The sequence below is a fragment of the Oncorhynchus masou genome, chromosome 15 (genome assembly GCF_036934945.1).
Source record: "Oncorhynchus masou masou isolate Uvic2021 chromosome 15, UVic_Omas_1.1, whole genome shotgun sequence".
Taxonomy (NCBI): domain Eukaryota; kingdom Metazoa; phylum Chordata; class Actinopteri; order Salmoniformes; family Salmonidae; genus Oncorhynchus; species Oncorhynchus masou.
The window spans coordinates 23373829-23394522 of record NC_088226.1 but is presented as its reverse complement, the minus strand read 5'-3'; the positions used below and the strand labels follow the sequence as shown (position 1 = coordinate 23394522).

The window sequence follows — 20694 nt, the reverse complement described above, 5'->3', positions numbered from 1 at the left end:
ACGCTGTGGCTAAAGTGTTGCCATTAAACCGGTTACATAGCCAGTTCGCTACCACCCCTCTATCTCATCCCCCTTGCTCCCGGGTATGGTAGGCTAATATCCAAGTGTAATTGGCGGATGAGGTCGCCTCATTGGCTATGACTCCTAGGACTAGCCGTGTTGTGACAGACAACAGCTGTCCCTGGATAAAGTATTTTGCTTTTCAAGGGCAACGGACTAATAATAGCCCGAGTCATTTTTCAGATCAAGCTGGCTAGGAAAAAGTCCTTTCGTTTTTTATAAAGACATCAAACTGCAAGTTGACAAACCATGGGTTGAATTATTAACTTGACTAATTTGGAGAATGAACGTAGCTATGCTCAATCAGATAAGACCGTACAAAGTTCCACAAACAGTTGGGATCCGCTAAACAAGCCAGCCTACAGTGCTTAAATAGGTCTATAGGCCTACAGCTCTCGAAACATGTCTGGTCTTGGACATTAAGATGTTTAGCACATGGATAGAAAATACAGAAGCAATCTAAATTTGCACAACCTCTGCAGTTGGGTCAACCTCAAACTGATAAGCTGTACAATAATGTGTGATAAATTGGGTAACACTTTACTGAAGGATAATACACATTTGTCATATGTATAAACTGATTCTAATTCTCAGTATCACATAATTAGGGCTATAATGCAATAGGCATAATAGCCAGTTATCAGACACGTTGAAATTGAACCTGTTGAAAAATTGACAGAGAGAAATTACATTACAACCAACCTTTCTGAACGCGAGAAAAACAACCCTCAAAAAATAAAACACGAGGCAAAAAAAATAACAGCAGCCACTAAATCAACAACCTGACACCGTACAATGTAACGTTGGCCTTTGAGCCCCCTCCCCATTGATAAGCGGACAGACACCATACAGGAATATTATCTAGTGACTATCCATTTATTAATTCACTACTTTACTCTAGTTGTTTTCTTAAGAAATTCAAGTATTTGTTGGGAACAAGTCAAGACTTTCCCTAAAATATCATGACAAAAAAAAAAAAACGTTTTTTTTTTTCAAAACATCGGTTTCATATTCAGAAATCAAAAACACACGTATCAGTTTTCTCCCGTATTTCTAATATCTACATTCCCAGGTGTAGTCTCTCTCCCGTGCCTATTGATGCACAAACTTGCTTCCTTTCCTTCAGTAAAAGGGTGTACGTCCCAAATGGCACCCTATATAGTGCACTACTTTTGACCAGGACCCTCAAAAGTAGTGCACTAGAAAGGAAATGGGTTGCCATTTGCGACAGATCCTGGCCTGAAGAGAACTGGGCATGTGAAAGCAAATCCCCAACTGAGCTTCTCTCTACTACATTGCTTTAACCTGTCTTCCATCAGTGCCAATAAAGGAAAGAAGGAGAGGATGAAAAGCTGATTTAAACTATTTAACTGCCAGAGGAAGCTCCTCCAATGAGGATGATGTCCTTATTGGCTTCTACCTCAAGCATAGCTGGGTTATACTCCTTAGTGCACACTGTAGGAACACATTTTGCATCAAGTTTCTTATTGGACAAGTTCAAGTAGTCCCTCACAGTTTGAGTCTTTTCTTTTCGTGCCTAGTGCTATAAAAGGCAAACAGAGACGAGACGACAGTGTGAGGGGGATAGAGAGAAGAAAGGAGGGTGTAAGGGAGAGAGACAGGCCCTGGTGAGCTCTTCTAAAACCCAGCCTGCTTGGACTCTCTACTAAAGACAATAGCCAAGTTGTGAAAACCCCCAAAAAACTTTTTTTAAATGAATCACATCACAAAACAGTCCGAAATAAAAACACATAAAAACAAATAATATTTCCTAAAATCTAATTAACATCACCACAAGGAAGGTTTGTCCATGGCGACAACTCCCATTGCACTGCATCCAAATCCTCTTCCCTTTTTTTTAATCATAAATACATACATGCCGGTTTAAGTGAAACATTTTGGCAATCCCTATCACCCCCGAGCATACACTGCCAATAGCACCATCAAGTGGTGGGACAAGGGCCTGACCACTGCCATGACGGCAATGCCATCAAGCACAGTACGGCGTCTTCAGGAGCCTCATTTTAGTTAGTACTAGCTCCAGTCAGAGCTTCAGCGCACAGAGCTTTGCAGTTCCTCTTTGTGGGTAAAATAAAATAAAAATTGAGGCACTCACATTGGTGAGTAATATCGGTGTGTATTTGCGATGTCGGGTCCACAGTACTTTGCAACGGAACACCTGAGCCGTGAACTCAACTGGAAATAAACCAATAAAGGAAAACCAAAACACAGCAGCATTTCACCAACACATTTCAACAAGCTGTTCTTCCTGCCACCTGTCCCTCATCCTCCTTCCCTCTCTCCAAGAGGGAGAAAGGAGGCGAGTGACGGAGAGAGTTTAAGGACAGTGATTTAGTACAAAGGAATGACATCACGTTACAGTACGTAGTAGTTGAGTTGGATCTATGTACACTTTACCCAGTAGACTCTCTGGGTTCCCTTTTTGACTCCAACTGTTTGAGGTAATGAGATCATTGAAGTAGAAAACTGCACATTCCCTTAAACTCTACACACGTGAGCACACACACACCGAAATGGCTGACTACTCAGTACATGGGCACAACATGTGCTCAAACTGCCACTCAGAGAAGCTAAATCAAACAATAAATTAAAATATAAAATAATGATTTTAAAAACATGGGCGAGGCTCCTCCCCTGCTGTGGCCGAACCCAATCAAAGAACCCGGTCAATTTGTTGTCTTGAAAATGGTTTGGTCTTATGGACAAGGGCAGATTGGGAGGGAAGATTTAAAAGTAGCACGGAGCCACGCTCAAGGCCAGAGGTTGCATTGTAGCGCAGATCTAAGACCAGTTTACTGAAGATATTGAGAATGGGTCCAGTGAAACTATCAAACCAAAATCAATAGAATCAATGCTTAAAAAGGTAGGGTCATCAATGTGACATTAACATGCCTAAGTCACTGAGCGCACAGGTAAAGAGAGTATGGTATCACCAGGAGCACGTTGCTTTTCATCATATTGCACGCGGCTGGAATGACTTAACAGAGCAGAACAATTATTCAACATAAATAATAAAACAGCTATTCCTTTGTCTCCGTCATCAACCACGTTGGAGCACAACTCAACCAACCTCAAATCTTCTAGTAATAAATGTTTCCAATAATTTTCCTCTTCTACCAGTCTTCGCTCTTTCCTTATTCCTTTTTTAAATTCAGCAGCACATTTTAGTTTTCAGAAATGCCTATAGCGTTGGTGTCCTCAAGTCTTCCCCCATTGTCAATAGTAGTTTTCAGTTGGGAACTGTAGTTTTCATTGAAGGGAAATGTAGTCTTTAATAAAAGTGAGGATTTCCTCTGACAGACACTGTTCTTCTCTCGGAGAGGCTGGCGTACGGTTTCATTCACACCCCCCCTTCATCCAGAGAAACCCAAGCCTCTCTCGATTATATGGACCAAAGCTTGTCTTGTTCTTTTTATCAAACTGAATTTCCCACGATTCCTCTTGTACATGAACGACACTCCCCTTCATCTCTCCTCCTTCCTGGAGACTTTGGAGGAATGCCACGCAGTAGACCTGAGAGAGATCGAGAAAGATAAACAGAGAGAGATGTAGATAGTACATGGCAAAATAGTATTTTAAGCTGCATGTATGTCAGTTGCGTTCATTCGTCCCTCCCTCCCTTGGTGTTCCTCACCTGATGAAGGTCTTGAAGGCAGCACTCTGGGGGTTGATGCACAGCGGCACTCGTTTCCCCTGCTGGTGCTCTGTTATGAAGTGATGGATGAGCTCTGCGAGAGAGAGGAGAGATTGCGAGAGCGAGATTGCAACAGGCCATCAATTTCAATAACAAGCTGGGTTGGAAAAAAGACAGAAGAGAAGTGACGAGAAAGAGGAGTAGAGGGAAGAGCACCAGATAGCTCCTACCTTTGCCCTGCCAGACAGAGAGTAGGCTGTTATCGTAGCTGTGGCTAAAGTTCCGGTCGGCGGGCGGTTCAAAGTCCCGCGTGTACACACGCCCGCTGGGCACCGAGTAGCAGCACTGGCACATGCACGTGTGGTAGCGCAGACGGCCCTCGTCCAGGTAGGGGTGGGAGAGGGCGTCGCTGCCCGAGATCCGTTTGGCCTGAGTCACACACACATGGAGAGAAAGTTGGTCCCTCTCTAATCTTGTATTTTCTCCCTTACTGTAGCTAACTACATGTTTCAGCTCTTGCTTGAACGTCCCTATATAAAAAAAAAAAGAGGAAGCCTTTAGATTGACGGTTCTCTATAGACTTTTGTCTGTACTCACCGGATCAAACACCAGCATACGACACAACAGGTGCACGGCTTCGTGGGTCGCCCCGTCCGACAGCATGTATAACACAGAGAGTGACGGCTGAGGGGGAAGGTGGGGGGAGAGAGAGAGATTTCACATCATGAACTGCTGCACCTAGTTTTAGATAAGGATTGTGGGTAGGGTATAGATCATATCTGGGCCCGGTTTCCCAAAAGCATCTTAAGGCTAAGTTCACCAATGAACTTAGTCTTTCAAGATGCTTTTGGGAAACTGGGCCATGAGCAGTAATATTTTGGCACCCTTGCACGTTTCTCTATTTCTTCCAAAACATTTTTGGAGAGGATTAACATAAACACGTTCAGCATCTCCTGGCTTGCACGCATAGCCTACAATCCAAGTACAAAAAGTACAAGAAATTAATTTAATATAGCATACATCACAATAAATCCATTGTTTATTTTAGACAGGTCGAAAGAAACGAAGAAAATGTAGCCTACTTCAGAAGAACAGAATAGCATATTCTGAGTAGTCCTTATGTTAGGCCCTGGTCTGGCTATGGGCTCGACTAGCTCAGCTCATTTAGCAGATAAGATTTGCTTAGAATTCCATGGCATTATTTTAAAGTATGAAGAATACAATTGAACATAGCTGAATATCATAGAAAGCATATTCCCCCCCCAAACAATTTCAGAGGGAGTGACACATGCAGCTATTCTGTGTTGAGCAGTTAAAGAAACAGGTGCTCCTATATGTTTCATTTAGAGTTATTTATGAAACTTTTGTTGTGATAAACTTTGAATGGATTACAAATCTAAACATACAGCCTAAGGCTGCATGACGGGACTAATGATGATTTGAAAAAAGTTGCACGAAAAGGCATGAGTTTTCACAGGCTGCACATACTTAATCAGTCTCTCATTCACAATGTGACAAGCACTTCATAATATTCTGACCCATCAGACTATTCTTCATTTAAATCTGGTCGTTACATATAGCCTACTAACATACACTGCATGATCAAAAGTATGTGGACACCTGGTCATCAAAAATCTAAATCCAAAACCATGGGTTTTGGTCCCCCCTTTGCTGCCACTCTTCTGGGAAGTCTGTCCACTAGATGTTGGAACATTGCTGCAGGGACATGCTTCCATTCAGCCACAAGAGCATTAGTTGAGGTCGGGCACGGATGTTGGGCGATTAGGCCTGGCTCGCAGTCAGCCTTCCAATTCATTCCAAAGATGTTTGATGGGGTCGAAGTTCTGCCACACTGATGTCAACAAACCATTTCTGTATAGACCTCGCTTTGTGCATGGGGCATTGTCATGCTGAAACAGGAAAGGGCCTTCCCCAAACTTTTGGAAGCAGAATCGTCTAGACTGTCATTGTATGTTGTAGCGTAAGATTTCCCTTCACCGGAACATGAAAAACACCCCATGACCATTATTCCTCCACCAAACTTTACAGTTGGCACTATGCATTGGACAGGTAGCGTTCTCCTGGCATCCGCCAAACTTAGATAAGTCCGCCAGGCTGTCAGATGGTGAAGCGTGATTCATCACTCCAGAGTACGCATTGCTACTGCTCCTGAGTCCAATGCAGTGAGCTTTACAACACACCAGCCGATGCTTGGCGTTGCGCATGGTGATCTTAGGCTTGTGTGCAGAGTCTCAGCCATGGAAACCCATTTCACAATGCTCCCGAAGAGCAGTTATTGTGCTGACGTTGCTTCCAGAGGCAGTTTGGAACTCGGAAGTGAGTGTTGCAACCGAGGACAGACTGTTCTGTGAGCTTGTGTGGCCAACCCCTTCGCCCTGAGCCATTGTTGCTCCTAGACGTTTCCACTTCACAATAACAGCACTTACAGTTGACTGGAGCAGCTCTAGTAGCGCAGAATTTTAACCAACTGACTTGTTGGAAAGGTGGCATCCTATGACGGTGCTACTTTGAAAGTCACTGAGCACTTCAATAAGGCCATTCTACTGCCAATGTTTATCTATGGAGATTGCATGGCTGTGTGCTTGATTTTATATACAGTGGGGCAAAAAAGTATTGTCAGCCACCAATTGTGCAAGTTCTCCCACTTAAAAAGATGAAAATTACAGGCCTCTCTCATCATAAGTACATTTCAACTATGACAGACAAAATGAGAAAAAAAAAATCCAGAAAATCACATTGTAGGATTTTTAATGAATTTATTTGCTAATTATGGTGGAAAATAAGTATTTGGTCACCTACAAACAAGCAAGATTTTTGGCTCTCACAGACCTGTAACTACTTCTTTAAGAGGCTCCTCTGTCCTCCACTCGTTACATGTATTAATGGCACCTGTTTGAACTTGTTATCAGTATAAAAGACACCTGTCCACAACCTCAAACAGTCACACTCCAAACTCCACTATGGCCAAGACCAAAGAGCTGTCAAAGGACACCAGAAACAAAATTGTAGACCTGCACCAGGCTGGGAAGACTGAATCTGCAATAGGTAAGCAGCTTGGTTTGAAGAAATCAACTGTGGGAGCAATTATTAGGAAATGGAAGACATACAAGACCACTGATAATCTCCCTCGATCTGGGGCTCCACGCAAGATCTCACCCCGTGAATGACCTGCAGAGAGCTGGGACCAAAGTAACAAAGCCTACCATCAGTAACACACTACGCCGCCAGGGACTCAAATCCTGCAGTGCCAGACGTGTCCCCCTGCTTAAGCCAGTACATGTCCAGGCCCGTCTGCAGTTTGCTAAAGAGCATTTGGATGATCCAGAAGAAGATTGGGAGAATGTCATATGGTCAGATGAAACCAAAATAGAACTTCTTGGTAAAAACTCAACTTGTCGTGTTCGGAGGACAAAGAATGCTGAGTTGCATCCAAAGAACACCATACCTACTGTGAAACATCATGCTTTGGGGCTGTTTTTCTGCAAAGGGACCAGGACGACTGATCCGTGTAAAGGAAGGTATGAATGGGGCCATGTATCGTGAGATTTTGAGTGAAAACATCCTTCCATCAGCAAGGGCATAGAAGCTGAAACGTGGCTGGGTCTTTCAGCATGACAATGATCCCAAACACACCGCCCGGGCAACGGAGGGGTGGCTTCGTAAGAAGCATTTCAAGGTCCTGGAGTGGCCTAGCCAGTCTCCAGATCTCAACCCCAGAGAAAATCTTTGGAGGGAGTTGAAAGTCTGTGTTGCCCAGCAACAGCCCCAAAACATCACTGCTCTAGAGGAGATCTGCATGGAGGAATGGGCCTAAATACCAGCAGCAGTGTGTGAAAACCTAGTGAAGACTTACAGAAAACGTTTGACCTCTGTCATTGCCAACAAAGTGTATATAACAAAGTATTGAGATAAACTTTTGTTATTGACCAAATACTTATTTTCCACCAGCATTTGCAAACAAATTCATAAAAAAATCCTACAATGTGATTTTCTGGATTTTCCCCCCTAATTTTGTCTGCCATAGTTGAAGTGTACCTAATGATGAAAATTACAGGCCTCTCTCATCTTTAAGTGGGAGAACTTGCACAATTGGTGGCTGACGAAATACTTTTTTGCCCCACTGTACCTGTCTACAACAGCTGGCTGTAATAGCCAAATCTACTCATTTGTGTGTGTGTGTGTGTGTATATATATCATGCTTTGGAGAAGCCTAGATACCGTGACTAAACGGTCACATGGAATTTGATTGCAGTCATGACTCGTGACCGCAGGTGTGGTGATAATACGGTCACAGTAACAACCCTAGTTGGAAGCAAGGTGTTTTCATTTGTAAAATGCAAGCAGTAGGTAGTGAGGAGGAAGTACCGGTTTGTGAGGTCCTCTCAGGATGTGAGCTCTGGCCCCCTCACAGGCAGATGCCATGGCAGAGAGAGGAGGGGTACCCAGCAGATCAGTGATCAGATCCAACTGCAGGGTAGAGGGAGAGAGAAGAGAGAGTGAGGGTGGGAGAGATTTCATTTGACAAAGAACCTAAATAAATAAAAACCGACCATCCACAAGGGCCAAAGAATTAGATACATGATTTGATTATTAATTGTTCGATAAAAGTACAAATTATTGCCCAGACAGATTACACCTTTAGATGGCTTTCCCTCCCAGGGTTCCCTGCCTCCCACCCCTCTACTAGGGCGGTCACAAATTGTCAGCCGGTGACTGTCAAGCAAATAACTGTCAGTCTCACGGTAATTGACTGTTAATTAACAAACACATTTAGCATCTCCTGGCTTCCACACAAGTCACTGATGCAAATCTTTGTAGCATCTATATTTTAAAACGTTTATAAATCCATGTAATATAGCCTACACCTTCACAATAAATCCATAATTTATTTTGGACCTGTCTAAAGCAGCATGATATTTAGTCTATTTCAGAAGAACAGAATAGCATACTCTTGAGTTGTCCTTATGTTTGGTCCTGATTATTAAATATAACTTTATTTCTTTGAGCAGTGTATTTAGCCCAACATTTGTAGAACTAAAGGGGACACTAAAATAACATATCCTAGTTCTGAATTAATTATATATTCTTATTAAATACTTTTTTCTTTACATAGTTGAATGTGCTGACAACAAAATTACACAAAAATTATCAATGGAAATCAAATTTATCAACCCAGAGGTCTGGATTTGGAGTCACACTCAAAATTAAAGTGGAAAACCACACTACAGGCTGATCCAATGTTGATGTAATGTCCTTAAAACAAGTCAAAATGAGGCTCAGTAGTGTGTGTGGCCTCCATGTGCCTGTATGACCTCCCTTCAACGCCTGGGCATGCTCCTGATGAGGTGGTGGATGGTCTCCTGAGGGATCTCCTCCCAGACCTGGACTAAAGCATCCGCCAACTCCTGGACAGTCTGTGGTGCAACGTGGCGTTGGTGGATGGAGCGAGACATGATGTCCCAGATGTGCTCAATTGGATTCAGGTCTGGGGAACGGGCGGGCCAGTCCATAGCATCAATGCCTTCCTCTTGCAGGAACTGCTGACACACTCCAGCCACATGAGGTCGAGCATTGTCTTCCATTAGGAAGAACCCAGGGCAAACCGCACCAGCATATGGTCTGACAAGGGGTCGAGGATCTCATCTCGGTACCTAATGGCAGTCAGGCTACCTCTGGCGAGCACATGGAGTGCTGTGCGGACCCCAAAGAAATGCCACCCCACACCATGACTGACCCAACGCCAAACCGGTCATGCTGGAGGATGTTGCAGGTAGCAGAACGTTCTCCACGGCGTCTCCAGACTGTCACATGTGCTCAGTGTGAACCTGCTTTCATCTGTGAAGAGCACAGGGCGCCAGTGACAAATTTGCCGATCTTGGTGTTCTCTGGCAAATGCCAAACATCCTGCACAGTGTTGGGCTGTAAGCACAACCCCCACCTGTGGACATCGGGCCCTCATACCACCCTCATAGAGTCTGTTTCTGACAGTTTGAGCAGACACATGCACATTTGTGGCCTGCTGCAGGTCATTTTGCAGGGCTCTGGCAGTGCTCCTTCTGCTCCTCCTTGCACAAAGGTGGAGGTAGCGGTCCTGCTGCTGGGTTGTTGCCCTCCTACGGCCTCCTCCACGTCTCCTGATCTACTGGCCTGTCTCCTGGTAGCGCCTCCATGCGCTGACCGACACAGCAAACCTTCTTGCCACAGCTCGCATTGATGTGCCATCCTGGATGAGCTGCAATACCTGAGCCACTTTTGTGGGTTGTAGACTCCATCTCATGCTACCACTAGAGTGAAAGCACCGCCAGCATTCAAAAGTGACCAAAACATTAGCCAGGAAGCATAGGAACTGAGAAGTGGTCTGTGGTCCCACCTGCAGAACCACTCCTTTATTGGGGGTGTATTGCTAAAAGCCTATAAATTTCCACCTGTTGTCTATTCCATTTGCACAACAGCATGAAATTTATTGTCAATCAGTGTTGCTTCCGAAGTGGACAGTTTGATTTCACAGAAGTGTGATTGACTTGGAGTTACATTGTGTTGTTTAAGAGTTCCCTTTATTCTTTTGAGCAGTGTATTTAGATTTTTAATACATCGCAAGGCTGCATGGTGCAAATAATGATGATTTGAAAAAAAGTTGCTAGAAAAAAGGAATGAGCTCCATTGATTTTTCTGCAGGCTATACACACACTTCAGTCTCTCATTCACAATTTGATAAGCATTTAATAATGCCACAAATTTCACGGCGGTGTCCCCTTTGTTTGGCAGTAATTACACCCTAAAATAATCCATGCCTGTAGCGGCCAGTGGCCGTTGTGCCCTTGGCCCGGAGTGCTGCGTTGTGCCCTTCTCCGAGTGCTACTTGCACCGATGCACCTCTCACTCACATTGCTCTCCCTCACGTGATCGGGTCTTTCTCACAGGCTACAAGTGAGGCCTATGGGTTAGGCTCCATGAGGTGTGCGACTCCGTCCTTATTCAATTCCGAGGTGCATATTAACGATATTGGAAGAACTGTCCACATTAACTTTTCATCAGCCAATAAGATGAGTAGCCCTAACAAACAGCAAAAGCACTAGCTTATGCCAATCTGCTATACCCCACAGTACAAAACTATTCTTATTCGTGCGAGAAATACATAAAAATAATCATGTTTTACTCAATGTGGCTGACAACAGATCAGAACGTTTCGCTTAAAATGTTGATGAACTATTAGGCAATTTCTTCACATCATAAGCACAGGAATACGCCCACGGCAGTAGGCTATAAGCGCGAATGTACCATTAGCGGGAAAACACCATTCTCAAAAGTAACCGCAAATGCGATTATGCATGTAATGCTTTTATGTATGCCAGTTAGGCTCCACACCCCAGGTGTGACATGGGTTTTTGTATGTGGTGTGTTTTGTCTTGGGGTTTTTTCACAGGTATTGGGATTGTAGCTTAGTGGGGTGTTCTAGGTTAGTCTATGGCTGTCTGAAGTGGTTCTCAATCAGAGGCAGGTGTTTATCGTTGTCTCTGATTGGGAACCATATTTAGGCAGCCATATTCTTTGAGTGTTTCGTGGGTGATTGTCCTTATTTCTGTTGTGTGTTACTTATCACCAGTGTTAGGCTGTTTCGGTTTTCGTGTATCGTTTATTGTTTTTGATTCGTGTTTACTTCATTTTCATTAAACATGGATCGCAATAGCCACACCGCATTTTGGTCTGACTCTCCTTCACATACAGAAAATTGTGACATATCCAAGCGTTTATGTTAGGACATCTCTCAGCAGACAAAACATTAGAAACATCTAGCAGCAAAGTAGATTGGTCACGAAAGTCAGAAAAGCAATAAAAATGAATCGCTTACCTTTGATGATTTTCAGATGTTTGCACTCACGAGGCTCCCAGTTACACAGTAAATGTTCATTTTGTTCTATAAAGATGATTTTTATATCCAAAACCCTCCATTTGGTTGGCGCGTTATGTTCAGAAATCCACAGGCTCGAGCGGTCACGACGGGGCAGATAAATTCCAAATGGTATCCGTAAAGTTCGTAGAAACATGTCAAACATTTTTTATAATCAATCCTCAGGTCGTTTTTACAATAAATAATCGATAATATTTCAACCGGACTGTAGCTTTTTCCAATAGGAGAGAGAGAGAAAATGTCTGTTCCAAGCTGTTGCACATGCAAAACTCAGCTGGCACCCAGCCATCCACTGACGTGATGTGATCCTTCTCGCTCATTTTTCAGAATAAAAGCCTGAAACTATGTCTAAAGATGGTTCACACTATGTGGAAGCCAAAGAAAAAGGAATCTGGTTGATATCCCTTTAAATGGAGGTAAGGCATGCAATGGAACAGAGAGATTTGTTTCTTTTAGGCACTTCCTTGTTGGATTTTCTTCAGGTTTTCACCTGCAATATCAGTTCTGTTATACTCAAGCAATAATTTGACAGTTTTGGAAACTTTAGAGTGTTTTCTATCCAAATCTGACAATTATATGCATATTCTAGATTCTGGGCCTGAAAAATAGGTAGTTTCATTTGGGTACGTTTTTCATCCAAACATCAAAATACTGCCCCCTACACTCAACAGGTTAAGACATGAAGATCAGTCAATCCAGAAAATGTTAAGAACTTTGAAAGTTTCTTCAAGTGCAGTTGAAAAAGCCATCAAGCGCTATGATAAACTGGCTCTCGTGAGGACCGCCACAGGAATGGAAAACCCAGAGTTACCTCTGCTGCAGAGGAAAAGTTCATTAGGAGTTACCAGCCTCAGAAATTGCAGCCCAAATAAATGCTTCAGAGTTCAAGTAACAGATACAGCTCAACATCAACTGTTCAGTGGAGACTGCGTGAATCCGGCCTTCATGGTCAAATTCCTGCAAAGAAACCACTACTAAAGGACACCTCTCAACCAGCTTCATGAGGAATGCTTTTTTATTGAATACCAAGCGTGCAAAGCTGTCAACAAGGCAAAGGGTGGCTACTTTGAAGAATATAAAATATATTTTTGATTTGTTTAACAGTTTTGGGGTTTCTACATGATTCCATACGTGTTATGTCATTGTTTTGATGTCTTATTATTCTACAATGTAGAAAATAGTAAAAAATAAAGAAAAACCCTGGAATGAGTTGTTGAGTACAAACTTCTGATTGGTATGGTTTGTATCGAAACAGGGGCAGGGGGGGAAAATACATGTCATCTATGCACTTAAATAGCGAATGGCGGACACTTTTCCTGTGGTTCATTTTCATGCCAGCCCAAGATAAGCAATTGGCTTAATATTAGGAAAGTTGAGAAATAAATAATATAGTAGGCCTAGCCTATAGAAAGCGGATGGGATCCTCTTTTTATTAGAGGCCATCAATGTTACGCAACAGGAGCTCATGGGCTCTCGAAGTGTTTGAATAGATTTTCGATTACATTTGCATTGATGTCAGTGATTAGATGGACAATAGAGTGCTGAGTACCAGGCAGTTAGCAAGTTTGGTAGGCTCCTAATGACCATCAACAGCATCAGAGCTTGGAGAAGCCTAACTACCGTGACCAAACGGTCATATGGAATTCGACTGCTTTCATGACTCGTGACCGCCGATGTGGCGGTAATACGGTTACCGCAACAGCCCTACCCTCTCTACCTGTTGTATGGGGCTCTGGGCCTGGAACAGGATGCGTCGACCCAGTAGTTCGGCGAAGATGCAGCCCACCGACCAGACGTCTATGGCAGAGCCATAATGGCGGCTGCCCATCAGCACCTCAGGAGCCCGGTAGTACTGAGTCACCACCTCCTGGGTCATGTGACGAGACTGGTCCGGCTCCTCCACACGTGCCAGCCCAAAGTCACAGATCTGAGAGAGGGGGAGGGAAGGAGAGAGAGAAAGAGGTGAGTGGAAGAGGGGGAATTTAGTTACATGATAATAACATACACAGAGTATACAAAACATTAAGAACACCTGCTCTTTGACATGACAGACTGACCAGGTGAATGCTACCTTTTTGATGTCACTTGTTAAATCCACTTCAAATCAGTGTAGATGGAGAATTTTTTTAAAGTCTTGAGACAAGGATTGTGTGTGTGCGCCATTCAGAGGCTGAATAATGGGCAAGACAAAAGATTGAAATGCTTCTGAACAGGGTATGGTAGTAGGTGCCAGGTGCAACAGTTTCAATGTGTCAAGAACTGCAAAGCAGCTGGGTTTTTCACACTCAACAGTTTCCCATGTGTGTCAAGAATGGTCGACCACCCTAAGGACATCCAGCCAACTAGACAACTGTGGGAAGCATTGGAGTCAACATGGGCCAGCATCCCTGTGGAATGCATTCAACACCTTGTAGAGTTCATGCCCTGATGAACTGAGGCTGTTCTGAGGGCAAAAGGTGTGGGGGGGCAACTCAATATTAGGAAGGTGTTTGTAATGTTTGGTATACTCAGTGTAGGTTGACCACTGTAAGTACAGCACAATACACTTGTATGTTTGTGAAAAGGTGTAGATTATATTCTTCAGCCCATATTGATCTCTACTAGGTCATTTTTTTTCTGTGCCCGGCATCATGCTTTTTTTGTCATGTTTTTTGCGGAAGTTCAGACACACAGATTCACATTCATACATGCGGACACACGCCTAAACAAACGTGTACACACACAGTTACCTTGAGCAGGCAATTGCTGTTGACTAACAGGTTCCCAGGTTTGATGTCCCTGTGCAGGATGCCAGCAGAATGCAGGTACTTCAGCCCTGAGAGAAGGAGAATCACTGTTACTCATAACAGTCCAAATATAGCCCCTAGCCAATTCCCCTTCAGTGTTTGCAGTCAATGACAACATGAATCCGTCAATATGGCTCCATCACATGAAACAAGCTGGCTCCTTTAACCCTACAAACCAAGAAAGGATAGGGGGGGAAAACTCACAAATGGGTTGTTTTTAGGCTCAGCAGTCAACCTTTAACCTTGACTTCCAACTCCATTCCAACACAGCGCCTTTCCCTACTCCTCCCTCAGTCCCACTCACCTCTGAGGATCTGGTAGAGGAACACTTTGATGTGGTCGGTGGTGAGGGGCTGGGGAGACACGATGACTTTGTGGAGGTCACTCTGCATCAGCTCAGTGATCACATAGCTAGTCAGGCATTGTCCGTGGTCAAGGAAACAGACGTCTATTGGATGTGGCTGGAGCACATAGATGGAGTATCAAGCTTTCTTCTATCTATAGTCAAGTTAAATGTAGCCATCTATCATAACACAAGACTATCCCTAATGGCATCATCTCGGTTGAGGTTTATCTTGATGTAGAATATATTATGTAGATTGACTGTTTTGAGAGGAGGAGGACATGATAATATATAGAGAAACTGGGACAGAGAAAGTGCACGAGTGAACAATGGCTGACACATAACAGTCATGTGTGCAAGTGTGAACTTGCATGTGAAGGATACATTTCCTCGAAGCAGTCGATCTGCGGAGGCTGCAGAATGTCCAGCGCTGACAACACCTGTAAACACACATCATCATCATCCTTCTCGTTGTTTTAATGATTAGAGCTCTAAAAGACAAAACAGACAGGTGAACGGTTAAAAGCAGTGAGTGGCCATTCTATCTTTGGCCGTCATTTCGTGTTCATTTTCTGATTATTGTACACCACTGCTTGTCAACAATCAGCAAGTGATCTAGCGTCCACAGCCGACATTTGATAGGGCACTTCTCGTCCTTAAGTGTCTAAACTATAACAAACCTCTAACTTCACAGTGCTATTTGTCGAGCTAGCCTCTGTATGGAAACATATCAATGAGCAGTGGGGAGATGCATCGCTATGTCTTATGCCTCTATTATGGTGCAATACTGTATGAAAATGTCTCAAAATGGCACCTTACCTCAGTCCAAAGTATAGAAAATAGGGTGCCATTTAGGATGCATCCTGTATGTGTTGTGCAGTCCTGTGTATAGATGTTAGAGGTCAACCGATTAATCGGAGTGGCCGATTATTTATGGCCGATTTCAAGTTTTCATAACAATCGGAAATTGGTATTTTTGGACACCAATTTTGCCGATTTACCAAAAAATATTTTATTTTTAAAACAACTATTTAACGAGGCAAGTCAGTTAAGAACACATTCTTATTTTCAATGACGGCCTAGGAACAGTGGGTTAACGCCTTATTCAGGGGCAGAACGACAGATTTTTACCTTGTCAGCTCAGGGATTCAATCTTGCAACCTTTACGGTTAACTAGTCCAACGCTCTAACCACCTGCCTCACGAGGAGCCTGCCTGTTATGCGAATGCAGTAAGAAGCCAAGGTAAGTTGCTAGCTAGCATTAAAATTATCTCATAAAAAAACAATCAATCATAATCACTAGTTAACTACACATGGTTGATGATATTACTAGTTTATCTAGTGTGTCCTGTGTTACATTTAATCGATGCAGTGCGCATACGCGAAAAAGGACTTGTTGCTCCAACGTGTACCTAACCATAAACATCAACGCCTTTCTTAAAATCAATACAAAGAAGTATATATTTCTAAACCTGCATATTTAGCTAAAAGAAAGGTTAGCAGGCAATATTAACCAGGTGTAATTGTGTCACTTCTCTTGTGTTCATTTCACGCAGTCAGGGTATATGCAACAGTTTGGGCCGCCTGGCTCATTGCGAACTAATTTGCCAGAATTTTACGTAATTATCACATAACATTGTGCAATGTAACAGCAATATTTAGACTTAGGGATGCCATCCGTTAGATAAAATACGGAACAGTTTCGTATTTCACTGAAAGAATAAACGTTTTGTTTTCGAAATGATAGTTTCCGGATTCAACCATATAATGACCTACGGCTCGTATTTCTGTGTGTTATTATGTTATAATTAAGTCTATGATTTGATAGAGCAGTCTGACTGAGCGAAGGTACGCACCAGCAGGCTCGTAAGCATTCATTCAAACAGCACTTTCGTGCTTTTTGCCAGCAGCTCTTCGCAATGCTTCAAGCATTGCGCTGTTTATGACTTCAAGCCTATCAACTCCCGAGATTAGGCTGGTGTAACAGATGTGAAATGGCTAGCTAGTTAGCGGGGTGCGCGCTAATAGCTTTTCAAACGTCCCTCGCTCTGAGACTTGGAGTAGTTGTTCCCCTTGCTCTGCATGGGTAATGCTGCTTCTGGGGTGGCTGTTGTCGATGTGTTCCTGGTTCGAGCCCAGGTAGGAGCGAGGAGAGGGACAGAAGCTATACTGTTACACTGGCAATACTAAAGTGCCTATAAGAACATCCAATAGTCAAAGGTATATGAAATACAAATCGTATATAGAGAGAAAAAGTCCTATAATAACTACAACCTAAAACTTCTTGCCTGGGAATATTGAAGACTCATGTTAAAAGGAACCACCAGCTTTCATATGTTCTCATGTTCTGAGCAAGGACCTTAAACGTTAGCTTTCTTACATGGCACATATTGCACTTTTACTTTCTTCTCCAACACTTTGTTTTTGCATTATTTAAACCAAATTGAACATATGTCATTATTTATTTGAGGCTAAATTGATTTTATTTATGTATTATATTAAGTTAAAATAAGTGTTCATTCAGTATTGTTGTAATTGTTATTATTAACAAAATAAAATATATATTTTTATTTTTTTAAATCGGCCGATTAATCGGTATCAGTTTTTTTAGTCCTCCAGTAATCGGTATCGGCGTTAAAATCATAAATCGGGCGACCTCTAATAGATTTATTGCTATCCATTCTTACGTTGTCGTGTTTGAAGAAGCAGAGCATCCTCAGCTCTCTGAAGACCCTCTTACAGGAGACTAGGTTCTGGAAGACATTGGGCATCTTCTTCAGGGCTACCTTACGCCCGTCACGAGGGTCTGTCACTGACCTGCAGGGGCAAGATGGAGGGGTCTGTTTGCACTGGTCACCAATGGCGAGGACACGTGCATGCGCACACACAGTATGTCTATTTCATTCCCCTGTTAGATACACACCCTTTTTGGAAAGGAAAAAAAAAACATGCAGAAACCTCACATGGAAATCAGTCTTCATTCTTATTTGAAATGGCCCAACTTACCAGACCACACCAAATGCGCCATAACCGATAGGTCGATCAGGCTCCATCTCAGCAGGGCTTGGCACTTCACTGGCAGGGCTACTATGAGGCTGTGGTACAGCTGCCCCACCACCGGTGCTTCCCCCAAGAGACGTCGGGTGTCGAGGCGTCCCCGCCGGGGCAGTGGGTCCAGTTAGACTTGGAGTTGCACTGAGGCCCGTGGAAGTGGATCCAGTTGAGGTGTTGACGCAAAAATACTTGTTATGCCCCAACTCAGATCCAGGGAACAGGTTACCACATACTGTCTGCTGCAGGCCTGTACCATGGAATGCCATTCTATTTCAAACCCCTATCAGAAGGGTTCGTTTGGGAGCTATGTCTAATACTGTACTCGCTTTGAGCGTTGCATGCATTACATATACATGAACCTAGAGCTTGACTTCAGTATTCTATGCAGGCATGGTTGTGACTCTGTTCCTTGCTTGTAGAACATGCAACAGAGAATGTAAACCATGTCTGATATGGCTAGCAGCTATCTTGTTAGCTATATAATAACAGGAGCAGTGTTATTTAGCTTGCTATTAGACTATTGTCGTGGAATCACCATTATTGGCTTTAGTGAGGTAGGTAACGTTAGGTCACGACAGAAAACCAAAAGTATAACGTCAGCAGTGTGATCGAAAACACTGTCGGATCCAGAAATTCCTGAGGTATATCGACACAAACGCTATCTAATTGACCAGCGATCACATAATCAATCAACCAGTCTGGCTGGGGGAAGCAATGCCTAACACTGTTAATACATTTGTGCTTTCTGTTTTGTGGCCTAATTTTACGATGAGTAAGAAGTCTCCCCTTATCTAACAATGCTATGTTACATTACCTGGCTACCTGCTCGCACTACATTAGTTTATTGCCCCGGGCTCAGATAGCAACCTTTGTCTGGTTGATGTTAACTAACGAGCTAGCTAAACCGAAAAGTACACACACCTGTGTTTGCATACACTAGCTTATGTTATAGCTAACCAGTTTCAGAGGTATCTAAATACAAATTTTTAAAAAAGGTAGCAAACACCAGGTTCTTCCAGCTCGAGTTGTCGATCAATGAAATTCAGATTCGTAGAACGTTAACTAGCTGGCATTAGACCGAATGCTAACCAGCTGTTCCATGGCCCATATAAGACAGCCGGGTATTTAGCTAGCAGACTTTCGTGACCTATATATTTGTTTGACCAAAAAACACTTTCAGTAGACGAAACGAAATACCAACCCGCGTGGTTCGCAGCGCGAAGAAGTCCTCTTTTGATTTTACACAACAAAAGTCAGTTTTGCATCACTAACGTTAGCGGAATAACGTTAGCCGGGGTTGCCAGCTAGCTAAATTGCTAACAAGCTAGCCCCATCATACCCACTGATAGAAAATGAAAAGTGCTAAGAGAGATTAAACCAGCTACTGTGTGATATAATTTAATCGCTCTTCTCTATGTCATTTGCTAACCATTTCTTCCGAATGATCCCTTTCTTTCTTGGAAATCAGCTGTTTGAAGTAGTGGAATAGTGAGTAGGAGGAGTTGGGGGGGGGGGGGGGGGGGTAGCAAAGGACAGGAGAAAAGGTGGGGGAGGGTTAGACCACTGGTGTAAGCAATGCCATGGACAATAGATCAACGGTTCATATAATCTCTATTCAGATTATCATAACTACATCTATATAGTGAAAACAAACAAACAAAAGTTTTGAAAGAATTACATTTTTCTCCAGAGACATATTAATTTTCTATTCTACTGGCACCTCTATCAGATGCTGTACATGTTCACAGATAAAGTGCATATAGGTTATACATACTACCGCTTTAATACAGTGACATTAACAGAGGAAATTCTACACCAACAGATGAACAGTCTAGAATGCAATCTCACAAAAACGCGTCACAAAAGTACAAATACTTTTCAGACCAATTCAACTTTGAGAGAATTAAAAATCAGAGCATCCAGAATAATAACAACAAGATCATAGGAAGCAAAGAAAGACGAGCATTCAGTGGCCAAATATACAGACAAATAAATACCCATTTGATGCTATCTGTCGATAAGTGATATGGTAAAGTTACATGGTGATGACATGTTTCTGTTGAAAAGGCAACAGTCCTTTCTTGGGATACTGTTCATCTTAAAAAGCAAAAAGCCAATGTAGGACCACAGCTCATACTGCGTCTGGGTGATCATATACTGTATAATCAATATTTCCAAGGAAAAGAAATAGCAATGCATTTGTAAAATCCCAAACATCGTTATGGGAGTTTGGGTTCTATGTGAATGGAAAAGTTTCATATTGAACAGGAAAACGTTCTCTTTCGTTCAGTAGAATTTGATACAAAAAAAAGGGGATTCCGCGATCTCTCCTTTCCTCTTCTCTCTCGTGGCCACCAATGGCAGTTGATAAAGTGACTGTTGCGTAAACAACAGCAACATCTTAAATAGGATCAAATACAAAGGGCTCCCAAGTGGCGCAGCGGTCTAAGACACTGCATCTCAGTCCTACTGACCCTGGTTTGATTCCAGGCTGTATCACAACCAGCTGTGATTGGGAGTTCAATAGGGCGGCACACAATTGGCCCAGTGTTGCCTGGGTTAGGGTTTGGCCGGGGTAGGCCATCATTGTAAAATAAGAATTTGTACTTAACTGACTTGCCTAGTAAAATAAAGATAAACAAACAAATGGGGCCCTGGGGGGTGAATGCCCCTATATGCTGATCCTGGGCCAGTATTTCATTTTCCCCATTAATGGTTAGGATTGGGGGAAGGGAAACTGATCCTATAGTACATCTGTACTTAGGATAAATTTCACCCCGGAGCCACATCCACTCCTCTTTCAAGCTGTCCAAACTGCAGTCTATATGGCACCCCTTTACCTCCATCCCCTCTCCCCCTTCCCCCT

General features: G+C 43.0%; 1 protein-coding gene across 1 annotated transcript; it reads right to left on the bottom strand.

Moving 5' to 3' along the window:
- Nucleotides 1–579: 579 nt before the first annotated feature.
- Nucleotides 580–20693, bottom strand: LOC135555973 (serine/threonine-protein kinase NLK2-like). The gene is made up of 11 exons (XM_064988812.1): nucleotides 17781–20693; nucleotides 17462–17591; nucleotides 15159–15214; nucleotides 14736–14842; nucleotides 14375–14460; nucleotides 13363–13572; nucleotides 8102–8203; nucleotides 4313–4399; nucleotides 3946–4144; nucleotides 3716–3809; nucleotides 580–3594 (listed from the first exon to the last, which is right to left on the bottom strand). The coding sequence occupies exons 1-11, from the start codon at nucleotides 18092–18094 to the stop codon at nucleotides 3546–3548; spliced, it is 1434 nt and encodes a 477-aa protein (XP_064844884.1). The 5' UTR covers nucleotides 18095–20693; the 3' UTR covers nucleotides 580–3545.
- Between the last annotated feature and the right edge of the window lies 1 nt (nucleotide 20694).